At 45.3% G+C, this 15,044-nt stretch overlaps 1 protein-coding gene across 1 annotated transcript in view; it reads left to right on the top strand.

The window, feature by feature from the left end:
* The window catches only part of LOC123758394 (putative serine protease K12H4.7), a 102,230-nt gene extending 88,848 nt beyond the window's left edge, over positions 1 to 13,382 (top strand). The window contains exons 8-9 of the mRNA XM_069322429.1: positions 12,460 to 12,629; positions 13,044 to 13,382. Of these exons, the coding sequence (XP_069178530.1) occupies positions 12,460 to 12,629; positions 13,044 to 13,153 (280 nt within the window). The 3' untranslated portion in view covers positions 13,154 to 13,382. The remainder of the gene's footprint in view (positions 1 to 12,459; positions 12,630 to 13,043) is intronic.
* The last annotated feature ends 1,662 nt before the right edge of the window (positions 13,383 to 15,044 follow it).

Raw genomic sequence — 15,044 nt, 5'->3', positions numbered from 1 at the left:
TATATGCGAATGAAAACTCACACCCCAGAAGTGACTCGAACCCATACTCCCAGAAGCAACGCAACTGGTAACTACAGGGCGCCTTAATCCGCTTGACCATCACGGCCGTCAAAAGGAAGTGATAGCCGAGGCTATTTGAGCCACTTCCCCGACGGCAACTCGGATGGTAATCTTGGGCATAGCATTTCACCAAATCACCTCATTCTTTGGGGCACACGTGAGGAACACAAATGCGAACAAGCCTGAATGGTCCCCAGGACTATATGCGAATGAAAACTCACACCCCAGAAGTGACTCGAACCCATACTCCCAGAAGCAACGCAACTGGTAACTACAGGGCGCCTTAATCCGCTTGACCATCACGGCCGTCTAAAGGAAGTGATAGCCGAGGCTATTTGAGCCACTTCCCCGACGGCAACTCGGATGGTAATCTTGGGCATAGCATTTCACCAAATCACCTCATTCTTTGGGGCACACGTGAGGAACACAAATGCGAACAAGCCTGAATGGTCCCCAGGACTATATGCGAATGAAAACTCACACCCCAGAAGTGACTCGAACCCATACTCCCAGAAGCAACGCAACTGGTAACTACAGGGCGCCTTAATCCGCTTGACCATCACGGCCGTCAAAAGGAAGTGATAGCCGAGGCTATTTGAGCCACTTCCCCGACGGCAACTCGGATGGTAATCTTGGGCATAGCATTTCACCAAATCACCTCATTCTTTGGGGCACACGTGAGGAACACAAATGCGAACAAGCCTGAATGGTCCCCAGGACTATATGCGAATGAAAACTCACACCCCAGAAGTGACTCGAACCCATACTCCCAGAAGCAACGCAACTGGTAACTACAGGGCGCCTTAATCCGCTTGACCATCACGGCCGTCAAAAGGAAGTGATAGCCGAGGCTATTTGAGCCACTTCCCCGACGGCAACTCGGATGGTAATCTTGGGCATAGCATTTCACCAAATCACCTCATTCTTTGGGGCACACGTGAGGAACACAAATGCGAACAAGCCTGAATGGTCCCCAGGACTATATGCGAATGAAAACTCACACCCCAGAAGTGACTCGAACCCATACTCCCAGAAGCAACGCAACTGGTAACTACAGGGCGCCTTAATCCGCTTGACCATCACGGCCGTCAAAAGGAAGTGATAGCCGAGGCTATTTGAGCCACTTCCCCGACGGCAACTCGGATGGTAATCTTGGGCATATCACACGTGTGCCCCAAAGAATGAGGTGATTTGGTGAAATGCTATGCCCAAGATTACCATCCGAGTTGCCGTCGGGGAAGTGGCTCAAATAGCCTCGGCTATCACTTCCTTTTGACGGCCGTGATGGTCAAGCGGATTAAGGCGCCCTGTAGTTACCAGTTGCGTTGCTTCTGGGAGTATGGGTTCGAGTCACTTCTGGGGTGTGAGTTTTCATTCGCATATAGTCCTGGGGACCATTCAGGCTTGTTCGCATTTGTGTTCCTCACGTGTGCCCCAAAGAATGAGGTGATTTGGTGAAATGCTATGCCCAAGATTACCATCCGAGTTGCCGTCGGGGAAGTGGCTCAAATAGCCTCGGCTATCACTTCCTTTTGACGGCCGTGATGGTCAAGCGGATTAAGGCGCCCTGTAGTTACCAGTTGCGTTGCTTCTGGGAGTATGGGTTCGAGTCACTTCTGGGGTGTGAGTTTTCATTCGCATATAGTCCTGGGGACCATTCAGGCTTGTTCGCATTTGTGTTCCTCACGTGTGCCCCAAAGAATGAGGTGATTTGGTGAAATGCTATGCCCAAGATTACCATCCGAGTTGCCGTCGGGGAAGTGGCTCAAATAGCCTCGGCTATCACTTCCTTTTGACGGCCGTGATGGTCAAGCGGATTAAGGCGCCCTGTAGTTACCAGTTGCGTTGCTTCTGGGAGTATGGGTTCGAGTCACTTCTGGGGTGTGAGTTTTCATTCGCATATAGTCCTGGGGACCATTCAGGCTTGTTCGCATTTGTGTTCCTCACGTGTGCCCCAAAGAATGAGGTGATTTGGTGAAATGCTATGCCCAAGATTACCATCCGAGTTGCCGTCGGGGAAGTGGCTCAAATAGCCTCGGCTATCACTTCCTTTTGACGGCCGTGATGGTCAAGCGGATTAAGGCGCCCTGTAGTTACCAGTTGCGTTGCTTCTGGGAGTATGGGTTCGAGTCACTTCTGGGGTGTGAGTTTTCATTCGCATATAGTCCTGGGGACCATTCAGGCTTGTTCGCATTTGTGTTCCTCACGTGTGCCCCAAAGAATGAGGTGATTTGGTGAAATGCTATACCCAAGATTACCATCCGAGTTGCCGTCGGGGAAGTGGCTCAAATAGCCTCGGCTATCACTTCCTTTTGACGGCCGTGATGGTCAAGCGGATTAAGGCGCCCTGTAGTTACCAGTTGCGTTGCTTCTGGGAGTATGGGTTCGAGTCACTTCTGGGGTGTGAGTTTTCATTCGCATATAGTCCTGGGGACCATTCAGGCTTGTTCGCATTTGTGTTCCTCACGTGTGCCCCAAAGAATGAGGTGATTTGGTGAAATGCTATGCCCAAGATTACCATCCGAGTTGCCGTCGGGGAAGTGGCTCAAATAGCCTCGGCTATCACTTCCTTTTGACGGCCGTGATGGTCAAGCGGATTAAGGCGCCCTGTAGTTACCAGTTGCGTTGCTTCTGGGAGTATGGGTTCGAGTCACTTCTGGGGTGTGAGTTTTCATTCGCATATAGTCCTGGGGACCATTCAGGCTTGTTCGCATTTGTGTTCCTCACGTGTGCCCCAAAGAATGAGGTGATTTGGTGAAATGCTATGCCCAAGATTACCATCCGAGTTGCCGTCGGGGAAGTGGCTCAAATAGCCTCGGCTATCACTTCCTTTTGACGGCCGTGATGGTCAAGCGGATTAAGGCGCCCTGTAGTTACCAGTTGCGTTGCTTCTGGGAGTATGGGTTCGAGTCACTTCTGGGGTGTGAGTTTTCATTCGCATATAGTCCTGGGGACCATTCAGGCTTGTTCGCATTTGTGTTCCTCACGTGTGCCCCAAAGAATGAGGTGATTTGGTGAAATGCTATACCCAAGATTACCATCCGAGTTGCCGTCGGGGAAGTGGCTCAAATAGCCTCGGCTATTACTTCCTTTTGACGGCCGTGATGGTCAAGCGGATTAAGGCGCCCTGTAGTTACCAGTTGCGTTGCTTCTGGGAGTATGGGTTCGAGTCACTTCTGGGGTGTGAGTTTTCATTCGCATATAGTCCTGGGGACCATTCAGGCTTGTTCGCATTTGTGTTCCTCACGTGTGCCCCAAAGAATGAGGTGATTTGGTGAAATGCTATGCCCAAGATTACCATCCGAGTTGCCGTCGGGGAAGTGGCTCAAATAGCCTCGGCTATCACTTCCTTTTGACGGCCGTGATGGTCAAGCGGATTAAGGCGCCCTGTAGTTACCAGTTGCGTTGCTTCTGGGAGTATGGGTTCGAGTCACTTCTGGGGTGTGAGTTTTCATTCGCATATAGTCCTGGGGACCATTCAGGCTTGTTCGCATTTGTGTTCCTCACGTGTGCCCCAAAGAATGAGGTGATTTGGTGAAATGCTATGCCCAAGATTACCATCCGAGTTGCCGTCGGGGAAGTGGCTCAAATAGCCTCGGCTATCACTTCCTTTTGACGGCCGTGATGGTCAAGCGGATTAAGGCGCCCTGTAGTTACCAGTTGCGTTGCTTCTGGGAGTATGGGTTCGAGTCACTTCTGGGGTGTGAGTTTTCATTCGCATATAGTCCTGGGGACCATTCAGGCTTGTTCGCATTTGTGTTCCTCACGTGTGCCCCAAAGAATGAGGTGATTTGGTGAAATGCTATACCCAAGATTACCATCCGAGTTGCCGTCGGGGAAGTGGCTCAAATAGCCTCGGCTATCACTTCCTTTTGACGGCCGTGATGGTCAAGCGGATTAAGGCGCCCTGTAGTTACCAGTTGCGTTGCTTCTGGGAGTATGGGTTCGAGTCACTTCTGGGGTGTGAGTTTTCATTCGCATATAGTCCTGGGGACCATTCAGGCTTGTTCGCATTTGTGTTCCTCACGTGTGCCCCAAAGAATGAGGTGATTTGGTGAAATGCTATGCCCAAGATTACCATCCGAGTTGCCGTCGGGGAAGTGGCTCAAATAGCCTCGGCTATCACTTCCTTTTGACGGCCGTGATGGTCAAGCGGATTAAGGCGCCCTGTAGTTACCAGTTGCGTTGCTTCTGGGAGTATGGGTTCGAGTCACTTCTGGGGTGTGAGTTTTCATTCGCATATAGTCCTGGGGACCATTCAGGCTTGTTCGCATTTGTGTTCCTCACGTGTGCCCCAAAGAATGAGGTGATTTGGTGAAATGCTATGCCCAAGATTACCATCCGAGTTGCCGTCGGGGAAGTGGCTCAAATAGCCTCGGCTATCACTTCCTTTTGACGGCCGTGATGGTCAAGCGGATTAAGGCGCCCTGTAGTTACCAGTTGCGTTGCTTCTGGGAGTATGGGTTCGAGTCACTTCTGGGGTGTGAGTTTTCATTCGCATATAGTCCTGGGGACCATTCAGGCTTGTTCGCATTTGTGTTCCTCACGTGTGCCCCAAAGAATGAGGTGATTTGGTGAAATGCTATACCCAAGATTACCATCCGAGTTGCCGTCGGGGAAGTGGCTCAAATAGCCTCGGCTATCACTTCCTTTTGACGGCCGTGATGGTCAAGCGGATTAAGGCGCCCTGTAGTTACCAGTTGCGTTGCTTCTGGGAGTATGGGTTCGAGTCACTTCTGGGGTGTGAGTTTTCATTCGCATATAGTCCTGGGGACCATTCAGGCTTGTTCGCATTTGTGTTCCTCACGTGTGCCCCAAAGAATGAGGTGATTTGGTGAAATGCTATGCCCAAGATTACCATCCGAGTTGCCGTCGGGGAAGTGGCTCAAATAGCCTCGGCTATCACTTCCTTTTGACGGCCGTGATGGTCAAGCGGATTAAGGCGCCCTGTAGTTACCAGTTGCGTTGCTTCTGGGAGTATGGGTTCGAGTCACTTCTGGGGTGTGAGTTTTCATTCGCATATAGTCCTGGGGACCATTCAGGCTTGTTCGCATTTGTGTTCCTCACGTGTGCCCCAAAGAATGAGGTGATTTGGTGAAATGCTATGCCCAAGATTACCATCCGAGTTGCCGTCGGGGAAGTGGCTCAAATAGCCTCGGCTATCACTTCCTTTTGACGGCCGTGATGGTCAAGCGGATTAAGGCGCCCTGTAGTTACCAGTTGCGTTGCTTCTGGGAGTATGGGTTCGAGTCACTTCTGGGGTGTGAGTTTTCATTCGCATATAGTCCTGGGGACCATTCAGGCTTGTTCGCATTTGTGTTCCTCACGTGTGCCCCAAAGAATGAGGTGATTTGGTGAAATGCTATACCCAAGATTACCATCCGAGTTGCCGTCGGGGAAGTGGCTCAAATAGCCTCGGCTATCACTTCCTTTTGACGGCCGTGATGGTCAAGCGGATTAAGGCGCCCTGTAGTTACCAGTTGCGTTGCTTCTGGGAGTATGGGTTCGAGTCACTTCTGGGGTGTGAGTTTTCATTCGCATATAGTCCTGGGGACCATTCAGGCTTGTTCGCATTTGTGTTCCTCACGTGTGCCCCAAAGAATGAGGTGATTTGGTGAAATGCTATGCCCAAGATTACCATCCGAGTTGCCGTCGGGGAAGTGGCTCAAATAGCCTCGGCTATCACTTCCTTTTGACGGCCGTGATGGTCAAGCGGATTAAGGCGCCCTGTAGTTACCAGTTGCGTTGCTTCTGGGAGTATGGGTTCGAGTCACTTCTGGGGTGTGAGTTTTCATTCGCATATAGTCCTGGGGACCATTCAGGCTTGTTCGCATTTGTGTTCCTCACGTGTGCCCCAAAGAATGAGGTGATTTGGTGAAATGCTATGCCCAAGATTACCATCCGAGTTGCCGTCGGGGAAGTGGCTCAAATAGCCTCGGCTATCACTTCCTTTTGACGGCCGTGATGGTCAAGCGGATTAAGGCGCCCTGTAGTTACCAGTTGCGTTGCTTCTGGGAGTATGGGTTCGAGTCACTTCTGGGGTGTGAGTTTTCATTCATATATATATATATATATATATATATATATATATATATATATATATATATATATATATATATATATGTCGAACCTAATAGCCAGAACGCACTTCTCAGCCTACTATGCAAGGCCCGATTTGCCTAATAAGCCAAGTTTTCATGAATTAATTGTTTCTCGACTACCTAACCTACCTAACCTAACCTAACCTAACTTTTTTGGCTACCTAACCTAACCTAACCTATAAAGATAGGTTAGGTTAGGTTAGGTAGGGTTGGTTAGGTTCGGTCATATATCTACGTTAATTTTAACTCCAATAAAAAAAATTGACCTCATACATAATGAAATGGGTAGCTTTATCATTTCGTAAGAACAAAATTTGAGAAAATATATTAATTCAGGAAAACTTGGCTTATTAGGCAAATTGGGCCTTGCATAGTAGGCTGAAAAGTGCGTTCTGGCTACTAGGTACGACATATATATATATATATATATATATATATATATATATATATATGTCGTACCTAGTAGCCAGAACTCACTTCTCAGCCTACTATTCAAGGCCCGATTTGCCTAATAAGCCAAGTTTTCCTGAATTAATATATTTACTATAATTTTTTCCTTATGAAATGATAAAGCAACCCTTTTCTCTATGTATGAGGTCAATTTTTTTTTATTGGAGTTAAAATTAACGTAGATATATGACCGAACCTAACCAACCCTACCTAACCTAACCTAACCTATATTTATAGGTAAGGTTAGGTTAGGTAGCCAAAAAAAGCTAGGTTAGGTTAGGTTAGGTAGGTTAGGTAGACGAAAAAACATTAATTCATGAAAACTTGGCTTATTAGGCAAATCGGGCCTTGAATAGTAGGCTGAGAAGTGCGTTCTGGCTATTAGGTACGACATATATATATATATATATATATATATATATATATATATATATATATATATATATATATATATATATATATATATATATGCGAACAAGCCTGAATGGTCCCCAGGACAATATGCAACTGAAAACTCACACCCCAGAAGTGACTCGAACCCATACTCCCAGAAGCAACGCAACTGGTATGTACAAGACGCCTTAATCCACTTGACCATCACGACCGGACATAATGAGGTGATAGCCTCAATAGATAGATCGGTGATAGCTATTTGAACCACCCCACCGCCGGCACTCGGATAGTAATCTTGACCATTCAGGCTTGGTCAAGTGGATTAAGGCGTCTTGTACATACCAGTTGCGTTGCTTCTGGGAGTATGGGTTCGAGTCACTTCTGGGGTGTGAGTTTTCAGTTGCATATTGTCCTGGGGACCATTCAGGCTTGTTCGCATTTGTGTTCCTCACGTGTGCCCCAAAGAATGAGGTGATTTGGTAAAATGCTATGCCCAAGATTACTATCCGAGTGCCGGCGGTGGGGTGGTTCAAATAGCCTCGGCTATCACCTCATTATGTCCGGTCGCGATGGTCAAGTGGATTAAGGCGTCTTGTCCATACCAGTTGCGTTGCCTCTGGGAGTATGGGTTCGAGTCACTTCTGGGGTGTGAGTTTTCAGTTGCATATTGTCCTGGGGACCATTCAGGCTTGTTCGCATTTGTGTTCCTCACATGTGCCCCAAAGAATGAGGTGATTTGGTAAAATGCTATGCCCAAGATTACTATCCGAGTGCCGGCGGTGGGTTGGTTCAAATAGCCTCGGCTATCACCTCATTATGTCTGGTCGTGATGGTCAAGTGGATTAAGGCGTCTTGTACATACCAGTTGCGTTGCTTCTGGGAGTATGGGTTCGAGTCACTTCTGGGGTGTGAGTTTTCAGTTGCATATTGTCCTGGGGACCATTCAGGCTTGTTCGCATTTGTGTTCCTCACGTGTGCCCCAAAGAATGAGGTGATTTGGTAAAATGCTATGCCCAAGATTACTATCCGAGTGCCGGCGGTGGGGTGGTTCAAATAGCCTCGGCTATCACCTCATTATGTCCGGTCGTGATGGTCAAGTGGATTAAGGCGTCTTGTACATACCAGTTGCGTTGCTTCTGGGAGTATGGGTTCGAGTCACTTCTGGGGTGTGAGTTTTCAGTTGCATATTGTCCTGGGGACCATTCAGGCTTGTTCGCATTTGTGTTCCTCACGTGTGCCCCAAAGAATGAGGTGATTTGGTAAAATGCTATGCCCAAGATTACTATCCGAGTGCCGGCGGTGGGGTGGTTCAAATAGCCTCGGCTATCACCTCATTATGTCCGGTCGTGATGGTCAAGTGGATTAAGGCGTCTTGTACATACCAGTTGCGTTGCTTCTGGGAGTATGGGTTCAAGTCACTTCTGGGGTATGAGTTTTCAGTTGCATATTGTCCTGGGGACCATTCAGGCTTGTTCGCATTTGTGTTCCTCACGTGTGCCCCAAAGAATGAGGTGATTTGGTAAAATGCTATGCCCAAGATTACTATCCGAGTGCCGGCGGTGGGGTGGTTCAAATAGCCTCGGCTATCACCTCATTATGTCCGGTCGTGATGGTCAAGTGGATTAAGGCGTCTTGTCCATACCAGTTGCGTTGCCTCTGGGAGTATGGGTTCGAGTCACTTCTGGGGTGTGAGTTTTCAGTTGCATATTGTCCTGGGGACCATTCAGGCTTGTTCGCATTTGTGTTCCTCACGTGTGCCCCAAAGAATGAGGTGATTTGGTAAAATGCTATGCCCAAGATTACTATCCGAGTGCCGGCGGTGGGGTGGTTCAAATAGCCTCGGCTATAACCTCATTATGTCCGGTCGTGATGGTCAAGTGGATTGAGGCGTCTTGTACATACCAGTTGCGTTGCTTCTGGGAGTATGGGTTCGAGTCACTTCTGGGGTGTGAGTTTTCAGTTGCATATTGTCCTGGGGACCATTCAGGCTTGTTCGCATTTGTGTTCCTCACGTGTGCCCCAAAGAATGAGGTGATTTGGTAAAATGCTATGCCCAAGATTACTATCCGAGTGCCGGCGGTGGGGTGGTTCAAATAGCCTCGGCTATCACCTCATTATGTCCGGTCGTGATGGTCAAGTGGATTAAGGCGTCTTGTACATACCAGTTGCGTTGCTTCTGGGAGTATGGGTTCGAGTCACTTCTGGGGTGTGAGTTTTCAGTTGCATATTGTCCTGGGGACCATTCAGGTCTGTTCGCATATATATATATATATATATATATATATATATATATATATGCAGAATAACCACATATGAAAAATAGAAAATGCTTAACGCGTTTTCGGCTAATTCGCCTTCATCAGAGCAAAGTAGAACTTTCCTCTGATGAAGGCGAATTAGCCGAAAACGCGTTAAGCATTTTCTATTTTTCATATGTGGTTATTCTGCATACTTGGATCAGTGTTTTTGTGATCATTGTTGTATATATATATATATATATATATATATATATATATATATATATATATATATATATATATATATATATATATATATATATATATATATATATATATATGTTGTACCTAATAGCCAGAACGCACTTCTCAGCCTACTATTCAAGGCCCGATTTGCCTAATAAGCCAAGTTTTCATGAATGAATGTTTTTTCGTCTACCTAACCTACCTAACCTAACCTAACCTAGCTTTTTTTGGCTACCTAACCTAACCTTACCTATAAATATAGGTTAGGTTAGGTTAGGTAGGGTTGGTTAGGTTCGGTTATATATCTACATTAATTTTAACTCCAATAAAAAAAAATTGACCTCATACATAGAGAAAAGGGTTGCTTTATCATTTCATAAGAAAAAAATTATAGTAAATATATTAATTCAGGAAAACTTGGCTTATTAGGCAAATCGGGCTATGAATAGTAGGCTGAGAAGTGAGTTCTGGCTACTAGGTACGACATATATATATATATATATATATATATATGTTGTATCTAGTAGCCAGAACGCACTTCTCAGCCTAATATGCAAGGCCCGATTTGCCCAATAAGCCAAGTTTTCCTGAATTAATATATTTTCTCTATTTTTTTTCTTATGAAATGATAAAGCTACCCATTGGAGTAACTTTTATTTGGCTCCCTAGAAGCTAGCCGTCTGGGTATCATTTGCTATCAGGCCCTTATAAGTTATAATAGTCTACTGCAGACCAGGTCCAGAACATGACCTACTCATAGAAGCACAGAGTCGGGTACATTGGTTTAACCCAGACAAAGATGAAATGCCACTAGTAAGGTAGACTGCTCGAAAGCAAACTGTTAGGAAAATATTAGCAGCCCTTACATCAAGGAACACAGTAGCTAGGTCGTTACCAACTCTAGTTACACCCCTGCCCCAACCATCGGTTGCTGACTCCGGCAACTTTGGGACCGATCAGTGAACCTAACCCGTCTTGCACTTGGTTCTGCCCACTGGGCAGAACCACTCTGCTTCACTGGGGCAATTTTCTGGCATTTGGACCTCGCTCTTGCCTGGTCGAGGAAGGCGCTAATTTCCAGACCGTATTGCTGCCTTTATCTTCCGCATCCTCCTCTCGGTGGCGATCTCGGTCCTTAACTGTGAGGTCCGACTAGTTAGTTTTTTTTGCTCCGCCCTTTGCAGTTCACCATTATTGGTAATGTTGAGGAATAGCTGCCCTTTTTCTGAACTCACAATGCATGGGCATTCTGGGTGTTGATCTGGGACTTTCTGTAAGGCTGACTTTTCTATCTCCCACTCCTCTTTGTGTCTTGGTTTAGCTATCACCTCCGCGGCTACTTAAGTTATTACAGTGTGGTTGGATGCGGTGTTGGTCTAGCTACCTAGTTAGTTATCTCCTTTCGATGAGTGTCCTCTTCATTCTGGTCCCATTGTCGGTCCCATTGCTTGATTTATGGTTCCTCGCATTTTCTCCATTTTCTTCCCTCTCCGATCTTCTATATGATCTCATATATTCCGGAACAATTCGTCTTACTGGAGGATTTCTTTGGTTGTCCTTAAGCCCGCGAGTCATGTACTGGCATCTTCTAGGTCTTCCCGGATTTGGGGACATTCTTGCCTTTGAACAGAGCACTATCTTTTTCGGGTTTTCCTCCCTTTGGTTTGAACCACGCTCCCATGATATTTTTTGTTTACTTTGATCTGTATTGTGTGCTGCTTTTTCGGTTGATGGAAAACAGAGAGGGGAGTGTCCACGTCTTGGCCTACTTCAATGGCTCGCAGCTAGTCCACATGTCTGCATGCCAGTGTTCAGGTTCTTCCCAGGATGGCCTTGTTCAGGTTCCTATCCAATCTGCGCAGTTCTTTCGCAGATTCGGACCTGGCTGGGTCTTGTTTGTGACTCTGTTGACTTTCCTACCCTTGCCGTAGGCGATGCTTCTCTGCATTGCTATTCGGTTCTGTCGAGTGTTGGTCAGTATCCAGGTCTCAGCAAATCCTTGCACGGAATCTGTACTTTGCCTGTGTGATTTATCCCCTGGGGAGGGATTGATTTCCGGTTCTGTACTGATTTCTCTAGTTTCCATCTTTTTGCCCTCACCAGGTCCATCAGGTGCGAGCTCTGTTCCCCCTTTGGTAGCTTCTCGTTTGCCATTTTCCTCTATGGTTTTCTGGGTTTCATTTCCGTAGCACCTTACTTTATCCACACTTGACCTTATTATGGGCGTATTGGCCATGGATTGGTACATTGCGACTAGCTTTTATCAGGCCACTACAGGTCATTGATTCTATGTACTCTTTGTTGGGGACAAAGCATGGTTCGTGTGTTCACTGCATCCCATTCTTCTTCTTTCATCAGGTTCTGAGCTCCAGCTCGCATGCAACAGCTGCCAGGTGGTTCGTGGGCTGAATCGTTGGCGGGGTTACTTTGATTCCTTCCTCTGTGAGGCTCAATTCTGCAGGTGGTTCGTTCTTCTGAGTTATCGTAGCTTAGCTATGTGCATGGTTCATGAGCAGCGCATGACCTATATACTCATCAATGTTCACTCTTGCTTCCATCCCATCGCTGTGGAGTGGAAGACTGAAGACGTTTCTTTTGTTGAGTTTGCGCCTGCGGTTCCAGTTTCTGGTTTGCGATGCTTTTATGTTGGGTACCTTTCCAACTTTTTGAGTGGATTTTTCTCGTGGCCGGGTTGATTCACAATATCCAGACTTCTTGTGCCTCTATTGAGTGATGGACTAAGTTTTGACTCTGGTCTGCAATAAGCTTTTATGACTAGCAAGAACCTGTTGGGAAATGTTACGTGTAGAGGTACCCAGGTGCCTAGCGTCCAGGGAGGGGCCCACCAGAAAGAGACGTTTACATTCAACACTTGATTTTTAGTCCCTAATCAATATAAATCTACAGCAATGAGTACTTTAAATGTATGTTTTAACACACTTTCTTATACATGTGTATTATCTCTTGAGCAGATTTACCTCTAGCCTCATAGACTCAGGAGTCCAGAGAACCAACACAGTGTATGGTGGCTACAATCTGAAGGTGACAAGAGTTGTCTTCCCCAATGGTTCTATAGACCCTTGGCATGCACTTGGCGTTACGTCTGATCTCAGTACTGATGCCACCGCCATTTTTATAAATGGTAAGTAATAAGACATTTATCTAGCTAGTATTAGGATTTGTTATGAGAGAATATATCACATAACTAGGGATAGGTAAACACAAATTATCATCCTATATATAAGAATCTAATTGCAATTTTCCACATTTCAAGCTTATTTAAAAATCACCAGCTTTTTCAAATATGTATAGTAATGAAGCATAATTTGTGTTTGGGAATACTGTACATAAAATATATCAAGATGTTCTTGAGAGTATTACGTGAAGATCCAGCACAAAATTTTATAAATATAACAAATTAGAGGTTTCTTATTTGGCAAAATATTTCAAGAGAATCTTGTTGTCATAGCGTAAATGTGCAATATCAGCAACATAGTTACTTTATTGCCAACAAAAGTCAACAAGTGTTTATTTCTATTTATTTATTTAATTTTAGGAACAGCTCATTGCGCCAACATGTATCCTGCTTCCCCCAGTGATCCTCCACAGCTAATAGAGGCAAGAGAGCAGATTTTCCAGCTCATTAACAAATGGCTTCAGGAGTGATATGAGCTCTCATAAATGTGTTGCATGGTCTGATAAATTCCTGCAATAAAATTTAATAATTTGAGAGAATATGCTTTTAGTAAATCGTTTAAGAATCCTCTATACTCCAGTTGTGCTTCAGTTATTATTCGCATACTTATTCTAAATTAGTTAAAAAGCCCAGCTTTAATAGCATTCCAGTGTTTGATTCAACTTTTTGACAATTAAAAATTTGTAAATTGATTAATAACATGTAGTTTTCATTTATATTCCAAACATAATCATCATTAAACAAAAACTGATTAATTTTGAGGCTTCCACTTAAGTTGGACCAGAATTTTCACACAACCCTCCCTGCCCCCCCACCCCATGCCCTCTGGCGCTGTCATCCAGGAAAGTTCTACCTCTGAAGCTTCTCTTTAAATACACACAGTAATCACACTAACTTGACGTATCAATGGGAAAATCCGTAGGAGCCTTGATAAGGAATCGAACCTATGCAGTGGGTATTCCCATGCATACGCCCCAGACAACTAGACCACGACATGGTCAAAAGGATTGCAAAGGGGTATGGATTCGAACTCGACTGACTGGGTTCGAATCCTTCAGGAGTCAAGAGTTGTGTGATGTATGTTGGCTTGGGGACCATTCAAGCTTGATGCACACTTGATGCTCATACGGCCCCTAACATGTTGAAGTGATTATCTGTACCCAATAATGTCATGAGTGATGTCTAGTGTTGGGGGAGAAGTGTAATGACTTCCCAATACTTTTGTGCAGTCAGTGGATGAGTGGTATCAGGAGTAGGGGATTTTATAAACTGATACTTAACTTACTTTACTTCTAGCAAACTGAGACCCCTACCACTTTTCTGTTACAATGAGATCAACCACTGCAACTATACTGCTGGTGACGTCAATCAATCAATCAGTAATGGACACTGGACTGCATATTGGAAAACACCCTTAAATCATTGAATAATAGGAGAGGTTCAACGTCACCTTTACTTGGAGAGAAGCTCGATTGTGGCCTTTTGGTCATGAATGCACACCCTGTCGAGCCGCCGTGACTCCCCAACACTTTCCTTGTTTTGAGATGATCTCCTAATTTCTCTTCAGATGATATTGTCTGCCGTAAACCGATCAGCAACCGTTTTTCTCTCTCTCATTCTAGAAAGCCTCAACAGGACAAGAGCAAAAATCAGTTGTCTATAAACAAACATTTATTACAAGAAAATAAAAAGAATAAAACAGTAGTACAACATAATATCATTGGGTTCAACAAACCATAATCACATTTATATAATAGCAGTTCTTCACCAAATAAACTGCGCTAGGCTGCTGTTCAATTTCCGCCCACAGCCTTTTGCCTGTCACTGCTTGTGGCTGGGTAACTTGCATATAAAATATCCCCAACAAAAAAAGTAATCACTTTCTCACCGTACATTGTGTCACTAATGCCATATGCAGTCATACACTCCTTCATACACATAATGGTGTCCTTACAATTCTGTTCTGTGTTCAGAGGCCCAACATTAAGAACATCTGTCTCTGGGTCCTCATTATCAGGTAATTACTGCAGTGTCTCTTCAATATTTGCTGCTGCTTGAAGTCCTACTCAATGCCTGTGAAGTTCCTCTATGCGGCTTCACCAAAAAAAACTTGTAGCACCACTAAACTCGAAGTTTCACTTTACCACTGAAGTTCAACTCCACACTTGAAGTTCCACCATATAATCTTCACCAAACACGAAGCTCCTTCACGAACTTCTCCCCCACACAAACCTGTAATTCCATTACTATGCCATAATAACATGTTCTCCTGATTAAATACAAATAACATATATTTACACATAAATTTCATCACCTGATGTCCCCTTACACGCGTCGGACCTGCCTAAGTGGGTACTCCCC

The sequence above is a fragment of the Procambarus clarkii genome, chromosome 11 (assembly GCF_040958095.1).
Source record: "Procambarus clarkii isolate CNS0578487 chromosome 11, FALCON_Pclarkii_2.0, whole genome shotgun sequence".
NCBI lineage: Eukaryota > Metazoa > Arthropoda > Malacostraca > Decapoda > Cambaridae > Procambarus > Procambarus clarkii.
Note: the sequence above shows the minus strand (reverse complement) of the source record. Positions and strands in the feature narration are given on the sequence as shown.